The sequence below is a fragment of the Lissotriton helveticus genome, chromosome 7 (genome assembly GCF_964261635.1).
Source record: "Lissotriton helveticus chromosome 7, aLisHel1.1, whole genome shotgun sequence".
Lineage (NCBI taxonomy): Eukaryota > Metazoa > Chordata > Amphibia > Caudata > Salamandridae > Lissotriton > Lissotriton helveticus.
The window spans coordinates 19476870-19499879 of record NC_136068.1 but is presented as its reverse complement, the minus strand read 5'-3'; the positions used below and the strand labels follow the sequence as shown (position 1 = coordinate 19499879).

General features: G+C 47.3%; 1 protein-coding gene across 2 annotated transcripts in view; it reads left to right on the top strand.

Annotated features, from left to right (window-relative positions):
• The window catches only part of LOC144767947 (ly6/PLAUR domain-containing protein 5-like), a 578058-nt gene that overhangs the window by 352230 nt on the left and 202818 nt on the right, over positions 1 to 23010 (top strand). Inside the window, exon 5 of one of the 2 annotated variants that reach the window (XM_078651299.1) lies at positions 15664 to 15765. In XM_078651299.1, the coding sequence (XP_078507425.1) occupies positions 15702 to 15765 (64 nt within the window). In that variant the 5' untranslated portion in view covers positions 15664 to 15701. Of the gene's footprint in view, positions 1 to 15663; positions 15766 to 23010 lie in introns of those variants that run through there. The other variant, XM_078651296.1, reaches the window with a different exon arrangement.

Below are 23010 nucleotides of genomic sequence, written 5' to 3'. Positions count from 1 at the left end.
GGCGCCTCGCTTGCTGGACACCCCCCATCCCCTGACAGAACTACCTCAGCTGCTTCACCGTATACACCTCTAGGTGGGCCAGCTCGAACTCCACCCTGACAGGGAGGTCCCCAGACAACAAGGGAAAAATCACTAGGACGTAGGCAACAGGTTTAACGCATGAGACTATACAATCAATCAGGCAGTGAAGGGCAAATTTGTTAGGCTTGCGTTACAATAGGTGTCGAATTGCAAGCACACTGAATCACTGGAGGGTGCTGCACAACCACAAGTCCTTATCCCGCCGCTGAACACCAATGTTAGAATCGGGTCACCAATTTCGACACAGTAGCTTGGCGCGAGGCAGGAAGGCACCCGAAGGCAATGTGTAAAGCAGTGGTGCAGCACACAGTCACACTGACTCACGAATACACACGCAATAAAATGACACCACACCAGGTTGTTTTAGAAACCAAGACTCTTTATCTCATTTCGTTAGTTCAGGCAGGTAACACTTCTTAGATACCAAGCAAATGGAGTCAACATCTCTCAGACATTAATTCAATAAAAATAACACTCTGCTGTTCAGGGACATTCTAGGCAACGTTTCCTGTAAACCTGGTCATCAAAGTAACATTTCAGGGGAATGCATATAAAGTCAAAACATTTCAGTAACATTCCCTATGCAGGTGCCTCCTCTAAATAGGACAGTCCCTCTGTAGGGTTAACTCAGCGACATCTCCTGTGCAGTGTTACTGCCGCAGGTAGTCAGTCTCATGAGGATATGCACTGCAAACCCCAACTCCTGTGCAGGGCTATATCCTGGACAAGAGCTGTCATTCCGGAGAATTCGGTGCCCTTGCAGGCAAGACAGGACGGCAGAAACTGCCTAGTGCCAGGGGGATGTGTAGTTGGCTAGCCCGGCTGCGCAGGGGTCTCCATTACTGCCTTGGCGAGGGCACAGCACTTCCCAACCCTCTCTGCGGGCTGTTACCTGAGGGATAAACGTCCGCAGTCAAGCTGGCGCCGGTTCTGGCAGGCACCGGCCGCCTCCTCACTCCCCCGGGCCTCCACGCTTCTTCCAACTCGGCCAGGAGAAGTAGGGGGCTCCCTCTCTGCTCGGAGCCCCCTTGCCGGTGCTCAGGATCGGCTCCGGGCCTTCCGATGCCTGCTCCGGCCTGGGAACCAATGAGGGCGCGGCCGATGACCCAGCCAGCGCCCCTGTCATGTGACGCCGTCCTTGCTGACTTCGCATGCCCAGCGTGGCCTTCTCCGCTGCTGGAGAAGTGGGTACAAAGACAGTTATCCTCATTTGTTGAGGAATCTGGCATCTTGCATGACACCCAATCTGGGTTTAGACCAGCCTTCAGTACCGAAACGGCCCTCCTGGAGGTTTCAGAATCAATAAGAATGACAGTGGACCAAGGGACGTCAGCAATGCTGGTGCTTCTAGATCTGTCCGCTGCATTTGACACGGTGGACCATGCAATACTGCTGCGCAGACTAAAAGACATCAGCGTGGGGGGGTCGATGTTGAAATGGCTGAACTCGTTTCTCTCCAACCGGACACAACAGATTGCCCTACAAGCACCCAAATCCAAACGCAAGCAGATCTGGTGTGGAGTCCCTCAGGGTTCAGCACTCAGCCAGCTCCTTTTCAATATCTATTTGGCCCGCTGTTTTTACTTATTGGCAACTGGGGTGTGAAGGCGATATCCTACGGTGACGACACCCAGAAGGTGTTCTCTTTTAAAGAACAAGGGAATAATGCCCTCGAGAACTTTAAGGGCTGCTTGACAGATATATCCCTTTGGATGAATAACAACAAGCTGAGGAGCATCAGGGAGCGAGGCACGGAGACCCATAAGAGAGTGGGGTGGGGAGCATCTGGGAGTGGGGGATGGAGAGACATAAGAGAGTGGGGTGGGGAGCATCTGGGAGCGAAGGATGGAGAGCCATAAGAGAGTGGGGTGGGGAGCATCTGGGAGCGAAGGATGGAGAGCCATAAGAGAGTGGGGTGGGGAGCATCTGGGAGCGAATGATGGAGAGCCATAAGATAGTGGAGTGGGGTGGGGAGCATCTGGGGTGTGGGATGGAGCATAAGAGAGTGGGGTGGGGAGCATCTGGGAGCAAAGGATGAAGAGCCGTAAGAGAGTGGAGTGGGGTGGGGAGCATCTGGGGTGAGGACTGGAGAGCCATAAGAGAAGGTGGTGGTGAGCATATGAGAGTGAGGGCTGGAGAGCAGTAAGAGAGTGCAGTGGGGTGGGATGGGGAGCATCTGGGTGCGAGTGATGGAGAGACACAAGAGAGGGGGGTGGGGTGGGGAGCATCTGGGAGCGAGGGATGGAGAGACATAAGAGAGGGTGTTGGGGTTTGGACCATCTATGATTGAAGGATGGAGGGAAAAAAGAAAATGAATTCTCAGAAAATGAGGTAGAACTCTTGTTGCTTCATGCACAAACAAGAAAGCTTCTTGTGGCGCAATGCAGTCTTTTCTTGTCACATTTCCCCTCTCACGCTATCTTCCTCTTTTCACTTGGGAGGCAGAAGGGGTGAGTGTAAGAACGCTACACCAAGCATTGGCAAACGCAATGCATACAAATACAGGTCTCTGCAAATGCTGGATGGATGCATGTATTAGAACATTAAATCATGTTCTATTGGCTTTGCCAATGCTTGTTTTTATAGAAAGAAAAAGTGCTATATTTTTATGGTTCTAAGCGCTGTAAATAACAGATGTTTAATTTCCTTTTGACACTCAGCATTTTTTCCTAGTTTAATATAAAAAGTATTCACTGCCTAAAAACAATTTCTAGTAAAAGAAAAATGTATAAACATCTGTACAAAGCATCTTGCTACAAGAAAGAGAAGTTATTTTAAATATACTCCTTTTTTCCACTCCCGACCCGGAAGTGAACGGTTTTCTGGATGAAGAAGCTCTGCACAGCCATTGCTTCAAAACAGGAAGTTACTCCCACGACAAAGCCCAACAAATCAATCAATAGGCTGCTGTGAGCACAAGAAGGCCCTCTGGAGCACTGGAAATGTGTATAATCTAGATTTCTTTCTAAGGTTGTTATTAATTCCAATACATTTCTTAGTACACAATCAGATATCATATGTGTATCACTACTGTGACTGTTCACTACAGTTCTGCTGATCTTTTTTGTATGTTTTCTTGTTTATCTGTTTACTAGCAGCCCGTCCCGACCATGTCCGGGAGCAATCAGGCTTCAGGGCCCCCGCCAGCCCCGGCCCCCGCCCGCCCCGACATTGTCCGTGGGTCCCCCGGAGTAGCAGCCCGTCCCGACCTTGGCTTCAGGGCCCCCGCCCGCCCCGACATTGTCCGTGGGTCCCCCGGAGTAGCAGCCCGTCCCGACCTTGGCTTCAGGGCCCCCGCCCGCCCCGACATTGTCCGTGGGTCCCCCGGAGTAGCAGCCCGTCCCGACCTTGGCTTCAGGGCCCCCGCCCGCCCCGACATTGTCCGTGGGTCCCCCGGCGTCTTACCTCATCCGCCGCTTCTCCCCGCACTCCTGAGTTCACCGGTCCGCCGCTCCTCGTCGCTCCTCCCCTCTCCTCCCCGCCTGTCCGCCGCTCCTCCCAGCCTGTCCGCCGCTCCTCACCTCTCCTCCCCGCCTGTCCGCCGCTCCTCCCAGCCTGTCCGCCGCTCCTCACTGCTCCTCCCCGCCTGTCCGCTGCTCCTCCCCGCGCTCATGTCCGCCGCTCCTCCTGGACGTCGCTCCTCCCCGCGCTTATGATGTCAGCACGCACGTCACGGCCGGCACTACTTCCATGGGACTACTTTTTTTTTTTCTCGTAAATTTTTTAAATAACGTATATTTTTTAAATTTATATAGCCTATGTCCATCTGCACACCCTGACAATTTCAACAATGTATCGGGTGTGTGGATTGGCGCTGTGGTTCCCGAGTTTACCCGCCTCAAAGGTTTAAAGTTCTTCCTTTATAATAGTAGTATAGATAAAACTCATTAAAATATTTTGAACTGGAAAAGAAGCGCAATTTATATAAACAAATAAAATGCCATTTAAGTAAATGTGTTTGCAGCCGATGCCATAAACCAGCTCTGAAGAACAGTAATGCAACATCCCAAAGTCACTTCCAGCATTTCCCTCGAACCGCAGGAAGCTGATAAGACAAAACAAGCACTGGCAATGCAAATGGGTCTGGCTTTAATGTGCACTTTGAAGGGCCCACTGCTCACCCTGAACTCACACAGGCACAACTCTCACAATTAGCCCAGTTTATTTGTACTAATAAGAAAATGGAATGCAAATGCAGCCAGGGGCTGACAGAAATTAACGTACAGATGCAGAGCTGGGGGGGGGGGGGGGTGGAGTCGACTCTAAAAGACATACCTGTTGGCTTTGCCAATCCTTTTTGCCAAGTCCACAATCCGCATCCATGTCCAGCAATCAAACAGTGGATGTTTTGTAATTAAAAGAATCCACTGCAAGGGGACTGCCAACGCTCATGGACGCATCATGACGCGCTGTAATCAGACAGCACAGTGGACCATCTTCAGGTTAAAGTGGTAGAACTGAAGCTGCAAGTCCCTTTATTTCCACAGTTGAGACACAGGGCCCCACCTTGCTGCTGAGTCCAAAGTTAGTTGAAACGTAATTGTAAAGCATGTCACCAGCTGACAAGCAAATCCCAGAGCTGAGCCCCGGCAGACACCTGCTCAAATTAAGCACTGGACATAGGTGCCAAGGTACCACAGCTACTCAGTTTGGAGTCGTAATTAAGATGATCGCACTCCAGTGTATCAATAGAATATCACATATCATGGAAACTTTGACAATGGAATAAATCACTGGAAGGAAAAGATACACGGAAAAAGTAAAAATGTATTCATACGAAATTTATAGATTTTAGTAGTGTAGTTTACAAGTAGACATATGGGGAGACATATGGACCAATGAATTATGTGATATTCTATTGATACACTGGAGTGCGATCATCTTAATTACGACTCCAAACTGAGTAGATTTGTTCCCAGAACCAAGCCCCTTGTAGCACCCTCTGACTTTAACTATCCTGTGCCCAAGCCTACAAGGGTAAATTGGGTTTCCCCTGCTTCTATTAAGGTACCACAGCAGCAGCTCTTTAGCCCCTTCTGTGCGGGCTGTTTCCCCCGCTGTGCTGGGGGGCGAGGGGGCACGTGCAGCGCCCCGGTGCTCATGACGTGGTCAGCTCGTCTTGAGATCCGGTGCTCATGTCGAGCTGAGCTGAGCTGAGCTCGTCATGACCACGCCCGTTTCAATGGAATGCTCAGCACAGCAGGGGAATCAGCCCAACATGCGAGCGTTCCATGTAACGGGTGCGGTCATGCGCCGTAGCTCATGACGAGCTGACCTCGTCATGACCTCGTCATGAGCACTCAAGGAGTTAACTGGCCATGGCGGGAAACAACTTTTACAACGCAGTCATTACATTGCCCTACCTTTACAACGCAGTCATTACAACACAACATCCTTCACATCGCATGCGATTACAATGCAGCCATTACATCACATGTCACTACAACGCATGTCATTTCAGCGTATGTCACTACAACGCATGCCAATACAGTGCAATATAAGGTAAGTAATGGGGAATAGGAATTTTTACCCCTACACTATCCAACACTTACCCTACTATTGCAGTCACTGGAGTGGGAATAGTAATTTTTACCCCTCAGCTATCCAACACCTACCCTACTGTTCCCCTAAAAGTAATACGCGTTGTAATGGAATGCGTTGTAATAATAATCCACATTTGTAAAGCGCAAACAATCACCTGTAAGGGTCTCTAGGCGCTGGGGGCCCTCGGGAAGATTAAACAAGGTGTCACAAGAGTCACAAGGTACTGGGCTAATCTGCCACCGGTGCCGGGGATCGAACTGTGAGCCCACGGGGATCGAACCGTGAGCCCACGGGTTCCAGGGAGGGTCACCCTGGCTGCTGCGCCACACCTCTTCCACAAGGAATGGAATGCGTTGTAAATGTAGTTTCTAAAAATGCTTTGCGATGGCATGCGATGTAATATCATGCATTGTAATGGATGTTACAATGTAAAAACTGTGTTCTAAAGGCATGCGTTGTAAATGTTTGCGTTGTAAAGCCATACATTCGGCCAGAGCACCAGTCACCTACCCAAGACACACCTCCTGCCGTAAGTAACACTACACTCTCATTTTATGGCCCTACAAACTCAAATACCACTCACTCTTTCACCCTTACCTTCGGAGTGAAGCTACTCTGGGAGGGAATCAGCTTAAGGGATCTGAGGTTGAACGTGGGTTTCTATTTGTTGAACAACTGAGACTAGGGTCTTCCTGTGCGGGTTGCACCACAAAAAGTGCCCCACCCCCGCCCATACTTGAAGTGAGTGCCTTAACTGACCTCTTATGTCAGACCTCGAAGGCAGACAAGACAGAGTTACACAAGATGAAGCCGATGTCTGGTGTGTGTCAGAAGCAGGAACTCTCCTCTAAGAGGAGGCGATGATCTCAGTTAATTGGCCACTAACTTCCTCCCCCGTGTGTCTCACTGCCCAGGGCACAGGGAAGTGCTGTTTATTTATATTTGTGTAAAAACCACATGGGCACACAGAACTGGGCAGATTATATCAGCGCACAGGCGCCTGTGCCTAGTGCAGAGCTCTGTGACCCTGGGCAGATCCTAACCCTGGCAAGGGAGGTGCCATGAAGCGGACAGCGGGGCATGAGCAGCACTCGTGCAGCGGAGTCCGGAGCTGAGACAGCACAGGGCGAGGTGTTCACTCAGATCTCAGCGTCAATACGGCCGGAGCCACCCACAGCTGGAAGAGACAGGAGCACTGGTGAGTGACAGAGCCACACACAGCTGGAAGAGACAGGAGCACTGGTGACTGTCAGAGCCACACACAGCTGGAAGAGACAGGAGCACTGGTGAGTGACAGAACCACCCGCAGCTGGAAGAGACAGAAGCACTGGTGACTGTCAGAGCCACACACAGCTGGAAGAAACAGGAGCACTGGTGAGTGACAGAGCCACACACAGCTGGAAGAGACAGGAGCACTGGTGAGTGACAGAGCCGCGTGCAGCTTCACAATTGATGAATATAATTTTTGTTTGAAAAGAATGAAAAATATTTGGAAAAGAAAGAAATTTGAATACATTAAGCATGAAAACATAAAGAAACTTTCGATTAACATTATTGAAACAATTTTCTGAGTGCATTTGGTGACGTTTTCCACTGCATTGGGATAGCACTATCTAACACAGCTGCTGACCAGAGATACGATTCTGTCCTGCCGTTGCTTACCCAAGCTTGAGAAAGGGAAGGTAGAACAATAGGTTTCCTGTCACAGGGAGGTGTGACCACTTCTCAGACAAGACTTAGTGTATTGGGCCAGGGTGGGGGGCACTTGCCAGCGCCTATAGACTGCCTTGAAGGGCCCATTTGATGCCCTCCTTGCATACACCAGTTGGAATCAGTCCAGGGAGTCGTTGGCTCCCTCTCTGGCGTGAAACTGGACAAAGGACATGGGAGTATCCTCTGCACTGTCCAGCCCCTCCTGTGGGAGGGACCCCTGAATCGTCCCAACCCTGTCTTTAGGGTCCTTAAGAGCTTTCCTCTGGGTGGTTCCTTAGATTCATAATGGGACAAGATTGAGATCCACAACCACTTTATCTTCAACAGTCTGGGCACTTTGGAGTTCGCTAGACTTCGCTTTGGGAACTGAGACTACAACTGGGAAGACTCCTGCTACTCCTGGTCTCGCCGTCCTGCAACTCTGCTGCATCGTCTGTGCCTGAGCTCCATACAGATTTTTTTCACAAGGTCTGTGGACATCCAAGACACCCATAAGTAATCTCCCTTGAAATGAAGGAGTCACTTCCCTGCATCTACAGGCACCACAATGAAGCTGACCTCTCTTCTGTTCCTGAGCTCCTACAGAATCCAAAAGGTTCAACAATACAGGTGGTTGTTCTGCAACCCTGATGAGGCTAGCACTGTCTTCAGAGAGTATGAAGCCAGTATCCCTCGTTGGAACCACTGGAGCAGTACCCCTGTGCAGCCTGTCAACTTGCTGTAGCCAAAGCTTGTTCAATCTCTCCTCAGAGATCCTTGGGCTCCAAGAAGCTCCAACATCAAGCATCTCCTGCTAGCAAGATGTTCGTCCTCACCACATCCTCTGCACTGTGGCCCTTCATCATTGGTGGGCTACTCAAGGTCCTCTTGTGATGCCTGTATCTCTGGCATGAGGGTCCTCTTGAGGCTCTTCTTTGGCTCCAGTGGGCTGTGCTACTTGCTCGGGACTGCTCTGCCTTACCTGCTCGTAGTGGGTCACTTGGATCTTGCTGGTCCAGACACTGCACTATTGTCTTTTACTAAGTTCGTTGCCTTTGCCACAGCTTGTTGGTGTTCACGATGGACACCAACCGCAGGCTCTTGACATCCTACATGGAGTAGCTCCTGAATAGCTCCTGGTCTTCCACAGCATTGCCTGGTCCGCACAGCTGCAACGCCAAGTTCACTGTCAATTATTCTGCATCTCGGACCTCGGTGGGCTTGCGTCTTCCGTCCCTCCTGGTCACTCCTGAGTGGCATAGACTCTGTCGCCACAGCCTGTATGTACCTCTCATCTTGAATCCACCATTGGGTTTCGCCTGACTCTTCCACCTTCTTCACTGAAGTCCTCCATTGTGGTCTACGGCAGTTTCTGACGTCACTTCGTACCTTTGCAACTGGCATTCCTGGTGTGGGTATCCTGATTCCCTGGGTATCCACTGGTGGGGTTACTTTCCGTCCTTCCTTCTTCCAAATGGGTTTCTTCAGGGTCCTCTGAGGGTCCCCTGAAGAAACCCGGATTGTTCCTGTTAGACCTAGCACCATTGGCGTGGGTCCCCCTTCCATTTTTTTGCTGTTGCCTCCTGTGTTTTTGCTATGTGTTTTGCTGGTCTAGATGCTTGGGGCACTGTGTCACTGCTATTCAGTGCCACAGTGCAGGTGCTCCCTATTGTAAAGTATTGTATTGGATTAGTGACTCCATGATTGGTTCATTTGATTTACCTTACAAGCAAAAGGAGCCCTAGGGGGAAAAAGAAAGGAGGAAGCCGCCCCCCACTCAATCAATATTAAACAATCAAGGCCTCCCCCACCTAACAAAAATTCTGTACGACCAATGGCAGAGTTGAACGGTTAATTGTACTACTGCCCCAGATGTGTTTACTTAACACTAGTCTATCGGGTCATGGTGTATTTACATATAAGATTTTCAACCCAGGTCTAATCCCACTCTCAATGGTGAAAAAATAAAGTGAGTAAAGAGAGAGTGCCTCACGGTAGCAACCCCCGAGGGGGTTCCTGGCAGAAAATTGCCAGTTTACCCACTTCTCCTCATTGGTCACTCTCTCTTTGATATGAATAAAGAACGAAGAAAAAACAGAAATAGTAAATACCCAACTAATATAGGTGTCGTGCAAAAAATGAACAACCTATCTGTCCACTCATCTAAATTGAAAGTGCAGAAGTGAGTTTGTGCACCTAGAACCCCTGTGATAGCCAAAGGTAAATGGCCACCACTGCTAAAATGTGGAGAAACTTGCTGGCTTAATAACTTTATTCTGCTGCTGCAAGTAGTCCCAGTTAAAAATGGTTCCTAATATGCCATATATATTTACATGATGCCGACATGTTTCATTGCTATAACTTCAGCAAATTCGTCAGGGCAAACTTGGGGTTCTGATTTCAGTTTTTTACTTTTCTCAGTTCACTCGACCTGTAGTAATGTTAAAAAACACAAACAACAGCGGAAATGGAATGTTAGTCCCCAGTATCGGACTGCATGCATCTTGAATGTTATAAATCACACCAACAAGCATATACCAAACGTACAGAGTAAACTGTGTACAATGTTACCTGATGGGTGCCAGCTATTGCATACCTGCAACCACAACAGGCATTGAACAACGTGTCAAGAGATATGGGGAACGTCCTAGATGAAGTAATGCTTGGGTCAGATTTAGTGTTTACCAATGAGTTATGAATACCGCCTGTCCCCCTCAGGCACACTTCTAACACCTTCGTCAATTCTGCCGCAGCACTAGGGGGAGGGAGGAGCCACTCCGTCACGAGCCTCGGGCGCGCTTTGCTTGTGACGGAGCGGTTCCGTCGCGGCCCCGCCCGCTCAATAGAAGCACCGCGCAGGCGCGTAATCAGCGCCGTGCAGGCGCGGCTGCCGGGCCGTGACGGAACCGCTCCGTCACCAGCACAGCGCAACCGAGGCCGGTGACGGAGCGTTTCGGTCACCAGCATGGAAGGCGTTAATGGAAGAGATACTTTAAGATCATAAATTATATACTGATGTCAAATAGACATTCAACTGGAGTTCAGTCTTTTACAACTCATAAAAATGCCCTGAGCAACCATTTTCCAATAAGTGTTTTGTTTACCCTATTAAATAAACAGTTAAACACTAAGGACAAATTTTCCAAAGCCGCACAGAATATAGATTTAGGTAAAGTAAATGGCTACACCCTGCACTGGTCGATGGTGGATCCACTGGAAATCACAGAGAAAGTAGTGACCAAATGTGAATCTGCTTTCATAGCTTGCCTTGAAGAAACAACCCCCCATGGCAATGTTCTAAATTCCTTCCCACAGATATCTGGATTTACAAAAGAGACCCTATTTTGCAGAATAATAATTTGTGAAGTAGAACTCAAGGGTGGTTTGATACCAAATGCCCCAAGGCATATTCTAGATTGAAACATGAGATACACAAATCACCTAGAAATATCCATGCTATCAGAATGGCTATGGGGGCATATAAGCGTGCATTTAAAGAGTGCAAAGAAACGTGGAGAGAAAAAGCATGGTCAGCCTTGCGTGAAGCTTCTTTAGCAAGAGATCGTTCTGCATTTTGGAAGGCAGTCCAAGCCCTCCTCCTGGTCACTCGGGACGTTCCCTCTATTGAGATAGCAATGGCAGAAGAACAATGGGTGGAACATTATTCTACTATGTATAAGTGTACCATGCATGAAAATTCTATGGGAAGGCAATCGCCTTATGACACATTATCGTTATCTGCCAATTGCCCCATTGATCTCCAGTTTACACTTGGAGAGGTGAACTGTGCTATTATGGTAAGTTTGGGTGGGAAAGCTCCGGGGCCCCCAGGGGTCCCCGTGGATCTTTAGAAATCTAATCTGCTGCTATGGGCCTGCTTTTAATTCAAGTAGTAAGAGCATGCTGATCTTCTCATTTGATAGAGAGCTGGTCAAAATCAATCTTGGTTCCAATTTTTAAAAAAGGTGACCGTCAGGATCCTGGCTGTTATCGGCCCATGTCATTATTAGACTCCCTGGTTAAAGTAGTGGGGCAAATTATACTTAATAAACTACAGGATTGGGTTGAAGATAATAGAACAATCTCTGAATTATAATTTGGCTTCCGTGAGGGTCTACGTACAGTCCAGCAAAGTTTAAATCTGAATATCATTGTGAGGAAGTAAAAGCTGGCAAAGCAGGGCAGGCTGCCTTTAGCATTTGTAGACCTCACAGCAGCTTTCGCACTGCTTGATTTGAGCCGGGGTTTTCCGGTGCTTGGCACTGGCACCTAATTGTCAACACCATACATAAAACAGTCTGCCACATGGTGGCGGTGCTCATCTAATTTAGAGATGAGCAGAACAACAGTTGTTTAGGAATACAATATACATTAAAATGACTAATACCAGACTGTTTAATGCATGATAAATTATGGCGGATCTTGAAGGATTTAGGCGTGGAACCTCCAATAATATATTTTTTAAGGCAACTATATAGTGATGCAAAGACAAGGGTGCGGTATTGGGCCGGTGGAAACAGCACAGCCTTGTTTAAAATACGGAGAGGGATACGGCAGAATTGTGTGTTGGCCCCATTTCTGTTAACACTCTACATTCTTGGACTAGATCAAGCGCTGGTGAACCAGTGTCAAGACTTGCCACAAATTGTCGTATTGATGTCATACACTCAAGTGGCACTTTAAAAGGTGGTGACTAGTTTCTCCACGTTTATGCATGATTTGGGTCTCAGAGTAAATACATCAAAGACTTTCATTATGACATGTGGTGTTGGTAGTACCAAATGTAGAGACATCTATATTGACAAGTAAAAGGTTGAATTCACAAAAAGATTTTCCCATTTGGGCATCCTTTTTGATGAAAAGGAGACATGGACTCAGGTAGTCCAAGCAAGAAAATTAAATGTTCATGAAACTTACTGCCGCCTTAGCTAATTTTGCTAGAATACTGGACAGAAGACCTCCGGTAGAGCTACTACATATCTATCAGGCTAAGTGCATCTCTACAGCTATTTACGGCTCAGGTGTCTGGGGCCAAGTTGATCTACAGCCATTACAACTAGTGGAGAATGGGTTTTTAACATTTTTATTAGCAGTCCCGAGTAGTACATCCTCTTATCTATGCCATTCCGAATTAGGTTTGCCATACATATCTGACCTTATAAAAATAGAACCTGTTCTATTATGGCACAGGACCCGAACATCATCAAAAACTATGTTTAATCAGGACATTCTAAATGACAGGCCTAGGCTTGAGCTGGTATCAACTATACCGTGAATAAAGTATGTAAAAAACTTTATGAATGACCTTGGTCACCCTGAATTTTATAATAAGCCTAGTACAATGACTGCTGTTACAAGAAAAAATCTTAAGGAAAGTGTCTGAAATTTCCGGAATTGATTAGATGATCTACATAAATTGTTCAGCCAACAGTATTGGCAAATCAAATTATTTTAACCACCTATAGCATCCAGCCATATCTTAAAATCATGCACGGCTGATATGACGGATTTTTAATGACCAGATTTTGATTATGGACTATAAATAGGCTAATAAGTTGACCTACAATGAATGATTGGTCAAGATTTATGAACAGGTGCCCTTGTGATGATGTCTCCCAACAAACAACACTTCATGTCGTTTTGTTTTGTAAATTTTATTTTGTAAAAAGAATGAGATGCAGTTTACCAATTTTAATGTCACTCAGCCTTAGGCAATGCCGCCCTGCATTTATAGACCTACAATTAAAAAAATATATATATTTTATATGGATTTTATCAATGATCTTAAACATTGTACTCAAATGTAGAAAAACTACCTTAATGTGAATTTAAAAAAATATATATTTTTCAATTATGAGTATGGATTCAGGAAGACAGCTTAAATTACCTGACTAGGTTTCACATGAGATGTTTTAAAACCTTGTTGATTATAATGATGTATGATATTTTGTGCTTTTATGATTATCTTGAAAGAAATCGAATAAAACTTGGTTGACTTGACTTGACGACAAGATACTGTACATTCCTGTCCTTTCTCCCTGTCCAGCGCACAATTTAGTGCCTAGCACCATTGCAGGCCCCCTTGCCCCCTGGTGCTAGGGTGTCTTCGTTGTTGGCAGGGGTGTTTTTGTGCACACAAAGGGCACTTTCCTGCACAAAAGCAATCGATGGAGACGTTCTCCACTTTCTAGGAGGGCTGCAGAATGCTGCACACATAGAAAGAGGTAAAAATTAGGAGAAATAAAGACATTTCTCCTCGTTACACCCCCCCCCCCTTTGGAGGCGTGCAGTTTTAACACATTCCCAGGATGTCAGATCCTTGTAAATCTGGGGCAGCGTCAAAAACCATGGGTGTTGCAAGGGAAAAAAGCAGTGCAACACCCATCCCTGCCGCAGTGTAAGGCAATGAAGACTTGTGGTGCCTTGGACCATATCTACGAGTGATACAAGAAGGTATGCAGTTCCTGAGGGAAAGAATGGAGGAGACGGGGACTAAGTGGTCATCAGTCCAAGGATAAAGTGGGGGCAGGGGATTCCCCCTATAGGAATTAGGGCCCTCGCACACCCAGCTGTGTGTCATGCATCTTCATAGGGCGTGATCCTCGCCAGGTCGACGCTGCAATACCTGACGGGCTCCCTATGAGAGGCTCTTTGCCGGAGATCTTTTATTTCCAAATGCTGTTGGGTGTCGTGTGGGTATAGGGCCTTGTCATGTAGATGGATGTGAAAAGTGTAGGTGTTCAGTGTTATGGAATAAAATGGGATGTGGAGGTACTCCAGAGTACACTTAAATCAGCGAGTCCTCCACCCCCAACTAAAAATTCTGGTGGCACACTACTGAATGATGTTCAGATGTGGCGCAGGACATACAGTCACCATGTTTCTTGCCCATGTTGTCCTAGGATCAAGTGGCAATTCCTCAGGACCAAATAGTGAAAAAGATCTACACAGTGGTTGGTTGTCTGGTTAGTGACCTGGATGAACCAAGCTTAAAACCTACAGTGAGGTGCCTGATTGTGGTGGAGCGAACTACTGGAATATAATGAAGTACATTAGATATGAAATTGTTGACATCATTAGAATTAACATGTTAAAATCTTGGAACGTCCCCTGGAGAAGCGGCATGCAGTGATCGCTTCTTATCCTCATGTTAGTTAAAAGTGCAAGGCACAGTGATTAAAAAGAGAGCTTCTGTGGGAGGCTAGCACATCTATAAAGGATGGAAGTGGGGTGGCAGAACAACCACCATGGTGCAGAAACATTTATCCCTTGCCGCACTGCAAGCACGAGTATCCTGTCTGTGCTCCTGGAAGCTGTCACAATTTTGACATGCACCCTTAATTCTACCAAACCATTTTTTGATGCCATTCTCTTTCTCTCACCTTATTCAGGACACCAGGGGGCAGATTTACGTTTCCTGGCACAGCCCTGCAAATCAGCAGGGATGCGCCAGGAAACATGAGACACGCATCTCAGTCCTTTACAATGCGGCGCATCATGGCGCAAGGAAATGCAGATGTGTGTCGCATCTGCTGCCAAATGTTGGCGCAGTGCTGGAGTTGTGCCGCGGGCGCGACACAACTCCAGCACTGTGCCAACCCTGCCTATGTCCAACATGGTGCGTCAAGACCTACGTCTGCTTCAAGCAGGCGCAAGGTTTTGACGCAGCGGGGTCGGAAAGTGACTTTTAGATTTCACTCAGCCACTTTTCCGAGGCGTTCCTGCGCCGGAACGCCCCATCCACCCCCCCGGCCCCACCCTCCTGCCGGAATGCCCACATGAAACCTGAAGCAGGTTTCATGTGGCGCAGGGCTTTACAATGTGACGCATCGCCCTAGATGCGTCATGTTGTAAATACCCCGCAGAATGGCGCTGGCTTTACGCTGCCGCTGCGTCACAGAAGTGACGCAATGGTGGCGCAAAAGTGGCATACAGGGCTTGTAAATTTCCCCCATGGTACTTCTTAGTGTCCTCTCTGCCGAGAGCTCATGTAGATGGCAACCAACCCCAACAGTTTAAGAAACCAGTTTACAAAGCCCACTGACTAGAAACCTCTCTGCATATGAATATTATCTATGAAACCCACCAAATACACATTGCCACATCTGGGGGGCATCATTTAAGGATCAGCAACGCGTTGTTCCACCATGACATATAGGTAAATGGTAAGACCTGGAGGAGATAATCACATTAGATATGATGTTGAAAACACATGGGCGATTGTCTTTCTTTACACAAATGTCCTATCTGACCTGACTCCTTACTTGTAATATTGAGACAAATCTCTCCAAAGCTAAACATGAAAATGACTTTCCAGTCACAGTATTTCCTTCTCCTCCCACACAGGAACTCCACTCACAATACAGAGCTGTATTTAATTCAACATGATGTTATCAAGGGAGATTTGGCCTAATAGGAATCAAAGGCTACAGTGCTACATCCTAACAGGTAAGACAAACTTACTGGAGGAAAAATTTACAAGGGTTTGTGTCAATTACATTTGTATTTGAATGTTGAGTTTCCATGAATCTTCTGTTTTTTGCCTGGGTGAACTTGATACCGAGTGTAGTAGAAATTATACTTTGTACCCTTTGAGCCCTTAGCCATTAAAGGAAGTGACATCATATAACCAGTGAACCAATGGTATTCTAGAAAGTGAGGTCATCTGACATAAGTGTAAAGTCAATGTAAGGACAACAATTACAACAACAGTAGAACTGGCACATTTTGCTTTAGGGGGGAAACATGGCGGCCGCTGGTTAGGGCAGTGCGCGCGTCCGTGACAGACCTCTCCTAACCCCGTCGTAATTTAGCACTAACCGGCGCTTATGGCTGCATCGTAGTAGCGCTGGAGTGGTAGGAAGGGAAAAAGTGTAGTTCTGATTCCCGGAGCTCAGGCTGTGTATTGAAACTATCCTTCCGTGCTTGGGGTCGGTGTGCGTAGGACCTAGTCTGGAACCTCCCCCCGCCTCTCTCCTGCGATGGAAGCAGGCAGCCGTGGAGCTGAGGTGCGGCCGCAGGACGGCGGCTCGCGGGCTCCTCAGAGGAAGTGTACGAGGTGAGAGTGGCGGAGGGGGGGAGATGACCTACCCGATTTTCCCTATATTTCGTCCTGCGGAGTCTATTGTAAACATCGAGGGATGAACGGCCAAGGACAAGGAGACGGCTGCCCGCGGACCCCTCGGAGCACCTTGCAGCAAAGTATTGGACAGTAAGGAGGGGGCGCGGGTTGGAGGCACGAAGGGTGCAGAGACTTTAAAGCCCAAAAAAAGCACCAGTGGTACACCTGGAAAGCGGGGGGGTGGGGTGTAAGAGTAGAAGGCGGGGGAAGGGCTCCAGAAACAGCATCCCCGTGGATAAGCAAAGAGAAGGTCGCAAGAAAGCCCCAAACTGTATTCCAGATTGCAGCCCAGAGAGAGAACACAAAGTGGGAGCAGAGGGGGAAGGTGAGGCAGAGGCCGAACCTGAAATTGACAGTGTCAGCGTCTGCGACAGAGCAGGGGCGAATCAGGGTACTAAAACAAGAAGAGGGGCTACGCACCCCAAAGCTAGTACTAGCTCCCAGTTAGAAGGCAAAGCTAAAACAAAGTGGGTACGAGGTACTGCAACCCGAATTACACCTTCGCTGCGCTCTTACTTTAAAGCACTGCCTCAAGTACTGGAAATCTCACAATTCACTGAGGCAGCTAGTGGCGCCCCTGAAGGGAATATGATTGAGTCCAGCATCGCTCAAGAGCCTGAGTCCTTTGGCTCGGTGGCTATAACAGAGGTCTCGAAGTTGAAGTCAGTAGTAGATCTCGAGGAGTCTAACCATGCCGAGGGGGGTCGCTGGGGAGCCAAGGGTGCCAGTGGAGACCCTATGGATGGGGAGAAGGGTGGTGGGGGTTCGTAGGAGGCACTTCTGACTGCCATGAGGGAGGAGATAAGGAGTGGCTTTACAGAATCAAAGACTAACTAGAATGAGATCAGGGCGGCATGTGAGCCCCTTGAAAAGAAGGTAGATGGCCTCTATGAAAGAACAGAGAGTTTGGAAGGTTCAGTGGGGGAGCTAAAAGCGAGTCTGGAGTCAGCAGAGACTAAGATTCAATGCTTACGGAGAGAGGGGGATGCGATGAGGGAAAGGGTTGAGTCCCTGGAAAATTATTCCAGAAGGAACAATCTCCGACTTTTGAAGATCCCAGAGGGGAAGGAGGGTGGAGATATTAAGGCATTTGTGGTGTCACTATTAAAGAATGCCCTCAACCTGGACAAATCGACTGAGGTTCTAGAGATGGATATCCAGAGGATATACAGAGATCCCTTCCGCCTCAATCCCGGGAGAGTGAAACCGAGAAAGATCTTAGTGAATTTCCTTAAAATACTCCTTAAAGGAAAAAATCCTGAACCTCGCACTGAAGGCAAAGTCACTTAAAGCCCCAGATTTTTCCTTTGAAGTCCGGTGTCTGATCTGTCAAAAACCACCTTAGATCAACAGTGGGAGCTCGGCCTTAAAATGGAGAAGTTTAGAGCTGCAGGGGCAACTGTGCAGATGAGGTTTCCCGCCTTCTTGAGGGTAATGTACCACAATAAAATGCATAACATCCGTTCCCCTCTGAAGGCCGATGAATTAATAGTATCCATTAGCGAGCACTCACGGGGGGGGTGCTAATGCATTTTGCCTCCAGTTTAATATTGAGACAATGAGAGGAATCAAGGTAGCTTAGATCTCCCTACACATCGACCTTCACGTTTATTTTACTCCCTTTTACTCCCTTGGAGGTGTTTAGTATTTAGAGTCCACTAAAAATGGTTTCTCGCATACACCTAATCTGAGAGAGGAAGGGTTAAAAAAACAAAAAAAAAACATATATAAAGAGGATCAGAAATAAAAGGATACATTAAGAAATAGGTTTAATAAAGTAAACTAAAGGTTATACTGAGAAAAAAAAAAAAAAAAAAAAAAAAAAAAAAAAAGGAAATTATATAAAAAGGGGGAGTATACAATACACTAGGAAATTTAAGTTTTTCACAATTGGGGATGACTGGACTTCCCATCCTGTTACACTTACGTCTTGCTGGGAGCTACCTACTCTCTAATGCTCTGTTCAGCTGGTATCTCTATACAAGGCAGGTGGTGTAGGAGGGGAAGGTCTGTCTGAGGACGCAAACCTGGCTATACATCTGGCCAGTGTAAGTAAGGGAGGTTTTTCCAGGGGAGGTGGGAGGGGGGGGCACAGAGGGGGGGGGAGAGCAAAAATGTCCTCGTAAGTCTGTCCTCGTTAATTCGGTTCTGGGCAATAATTCCTTTAAACGCCCCATGAGTGGTTCCTGGCAGGTCAAAAGTTTTCAATTTATATACTTGAGTGATTTTGGCCCTAGAGGTGGTTGGGTGGGAGGGGGTAGGAAAGTGATATGACCCTATTGCAGTTCTTATCCTGGAATGTCAATGGCCTGCGTGTGAGGGGCAGGAGACACATAATATTACAATATTTGCGAGACTCCCCCGCGAAGGTCATTGTCATCCAGGAGACGCACCTACTCAAACATGAGGTAAACGACATGCTGAAAAAGCAAAAGTGGGTGGACAAGTTCTTATATACAGACCACAACGCCAATATACGAGGGATCCTCATCATTTTTTAAAAACAGGCTAAGGTACAGATTTTGGAGCACAAGGAAGACCGCAGCGAAAGATGGCTTTTGACTAAAGTAGTGTTAGATGGCCGGTCGTACATTCTAGTCGGCTACTATGGCCCGAATCAAGACGACCCATCCTATCTGAATAAGATCCAGAACCATCTGATTACCTCTCAAGACCCGGTAATATGGGTCGGGGACTTTAATATAGTCCTAAATCCCAAGCTTGATAAGTCACCCAACTCTAGAGCTTTGACGCCTTCCAAATCCAGGCAAATCCTTATAGCAATAATGACAACTTTGAGTTTAGCAGATTTTTGGAGGGAGAGGGCAGGTAACACACTGGGGGTTTCCTTCGTGAACTTCAAATATAAACACAAGTCGAGAATCGACTATGCTCTTCTTAGTTACAATCTTAAAGATGTATTGTTATGTTATGTTATGTTAATTGGGCTCTTCTATAGCGCAACGGCTACTCACAGTGGAGTGTCCCGGCGCTTTGGCGAAGAGGACCTTTATTGGAAAGGAAACATAACTGAGAATAAAAGACATCACAATTCATTAGTAAAAAGCCAAGTTTTTAACGCCTTTCTAAAAGACATCAGACTAGGGGCCTGCCTAAGAGCAATAGGAAGTTCATTCCAAGCGCGTGGGGCCAGGTAATGGAACGAGCCACCCCCTTGTCTAGTTCGTTTGATGGATGGAACGAACATTTTAGACAAGGAGGCAGAACGGAGAGCTCTGCTCGGTTGATAAAGAGAAAGACGCTTTCTAATATACCTAGGGCCCGAGTCATGAAGGGCCTTATAGGTGAGCGTCAGACTTTTAAACAGCACCCTTTTGGCTATAGGGAGCCAGTGCAATTCCTTCAGCAAGTTAGAGGCACTGACTCGTCTGGGGAGACCATATATAGCCCTGGCGGCTGAATTTTGCACAACCTGGAGTCTCCTTACAAGATATTTAGGAAGGCCTAAATAGAGGACATTAACATAGTCCAGGCGCGACCCTACCAGTGCCTGGACAATAACCCTTCGATGGTTCACAGAAATCAAAGGGAGAAATTTCCTGAGCATCCGCAGGATTCCAAAACATTTCCCTGCAAGACAGGCTATTTGAGGTCCAAAAGTCAACTCATTGTCAACAATGATGCCAAGATTTTTGGCCTTGGTACTAGCATTGGCAGGAGGAAAAAGATCCTGAGGCCACCAACTTTTCCAGTTTGGTTCAGAGACACACCCGAAAAAAAGCAGCTCCGATTTATCGGAGTTGCATTTCAGGCCGTGTCTTTTGAACCAATCAAAGACTGCTTCTAAGCAGCCTCTGATACTGGTCCCATCAAACACCTCGTTCTTATTCTGAGTAAACAAGAGCTGGGTGTCATCAGCGTAAGACACGATCTGAGCACCAAACGACTCCGCAACCTCTGCAAGGGGGGCCATAAAGATGTTAAAAAGCAGGGGACTAAGAATAGACCCCTGAGGGACCCCCACTTCCAGGGCTGCCATAGCTGCGGAGTGAGGTGGCGCCCAGATCGTTTGTCGACGGCTGGCTAGAAATGATTTAAGCCAGTTCCACACCGTCCCCCTAAGACCACAATCCCAGAGTCGAATTAGGAGGGTGTCATGGGGAACGGTGTCGAACGCCGCCGACAAGTCTAACATAACCAACATGGCCTTGCCTCCCGAATCTAAAACCTCTCTAATGGCGGTGGTGACTTCCAGTAATGCGGTCTCTGTGCTGTAATTCGCACGAAACCCAGATTGAGTACTGTGCAGCAAGTTGTTATTCTCGATGAAGTCAGAGATAGATCGGTGCACATGTCTTTCCGCCACCTTCGCCAGAGCGGGGAGGAGAGAAATAGGCCTATAGTTGGCATGTATGATGGGATCCAGAGTTGGTTTTTTGATTAGTTGAAGAATAAGAGCGCTCTTCCAAGCCTGAGGGACAATGCCAGAAGACAGTGAGGAATTCAGAATGGAGTTAATGGGACTATTTAGCACAGAGGCTATTTTGTTGAGACAGGAGACCGGGCAAGGATCAAGAGGGGAGCCCGATTTCAAGCCTGTCAAGAGGTCTAATGAAGCAGCAAGGCTTAACTGCGGGAATTCCCAGAGGGTGGGATTTACCGAAAAGAGGGCATCCGGATCAACAACCCGAGGCTGTTTGGAATGAATCGCAAGATCGCCTTGGATGGTAGTTATTTTATCAACAAAATACTGTGCGAGTTCCTTCAACCAAGATTCTGAATGGAACTGGAAGTATTGAAGGAGTTGGTATACCTTCCCTCCAACCTGTCTGATCATTCAGCTATCCTTTTCACTCTAAAACATCCTCAGCAGATCAGACACACCTCCTGGTGTTTTGACCGGACGATCCTGCTTGAAGAAGAAGAGATAAGCTTTTTGTTAGCTGAGTCTACTTCATTCTTGGAAATCAATCTAAACTCGGCTACCATAGTTACTGTGTGGGAAACTTTTAAAGCTTATTTAAGAGGCTGTATAACCAACAGAGCCTCATATAGTGGGAAGGTACATAGAGAAGCAATTAAAAATCTAGAACAGGAATTGCTTCTCCTAGATCAGAAGTGCGGCCCCGCCATAGGATCTGCAGAAGACCTAGAGAAGCGGGCCGAGTTGGAAAAAAACTGGAAAGCTTATTACAGGAAAGGGTTGCTAAGAGATGGGAGGCAAGTAAGATCTCACACTTAGAGTACGGAGAGGCTGCAGGCAAGGTTTTGGCCTGGAAAATAAAATCAGATCAAGCTAAAAAATACATCAGGCAAATAAAACTGGAAGGGGAAAATACAGCCAGGACTTCCAACTCAGAAATTGGGAGTGCATTCCAGGAGTTCTTCCACACCATCTACAAGGAGGAGATCAGGGATGATCCGACAGATAGAGACTCTTGGTTAAATAAGGTCCAATTGCCTACCCTGTCAATAGAACAGAGTGACCATCTGGATAAGGAAATATCAGAAGTTGAAGTCAGTAATGCTATTGGACTACTGAAGCGAGGGAAGGCGGCTGGTCCGGATGGTCTAACAGGGGAATTGTATCGTATATTAGGTCCCGCCATAGTTCCACCATTGACCGCCCTTTTCAACGGTATCCTCCTGAATGGCGTGGCACCTCCAGAGTCGTGGAGTGAGGCAACGATCGTTCTGATCCCCAAACCTGGTAAGGACCCGACTGACTGCCGGCCGATTTCGCTCCTAAACAATGACTATAAGATCTTTGCAGCTATTTTGTCGGCTCGGCTGGGGAGCGAGATCGGCTCGATCATCCATCAAGATCAGAAGGGATTTATAAGGGGGCGTCAGTTGGCAGATCTTACCCACGACCTGGTTGGGGCCATTGACATCGCCTCCACCTTCTCTCTTCCTCTGGCCACTCTCACTCTGGATGCTACCAAAGCATTTGATAGGGTCAATTGGCCTTATCTGGCCGCGGTAATGAGAAGGTTTCAATTTGGGGTCAACTTCGGTCGAGTCATTGATCTTCTGTATAGGGACCCCAGGCCTACACTATTGGTCAATGGTGCCCTGACAGACCCCTTTAAAATCATGAGGGGTACTAGGCAGGGCTGCCCGCTCTCCCCCCTCCTATTCAATTTGTATATTGAACCTTTTGCGCAAATTTTGTGAGAGGAGTACAACATCCCCTCTTTCGAGTTTGGAGGATGGGTAAAGCGGGTAGGACTCTATGCAGATGATATTCTAATTTACACAACCGATCCTGCTCAAGCTTTTCCTATTGTTGTTAAAAGGGCCGGATCTCGGGGTATGAAATCAATGCAGGGAAAACCGAGATAATGACGTGGAATATCCATAACACACAGCTCACAGTCACCACATCTATGCGCTATCTCGGAATAAAGATCACCCAAGAAATAGGTAAAATGGCTCAGACCAATCTTGACCTGGTCTTCCGAGAATGCAGGGCGCTATTAAAATCCTGGACTTTTCTTCCATTGACCATACTTGGGAGAATACGTTTAGTAAAAATGGCCCTTCTCCCCAAATTCTCGTTCATGTTTAACGCCATCCCACTAGCCTTTGACTCCAAACAACTTAAAAAA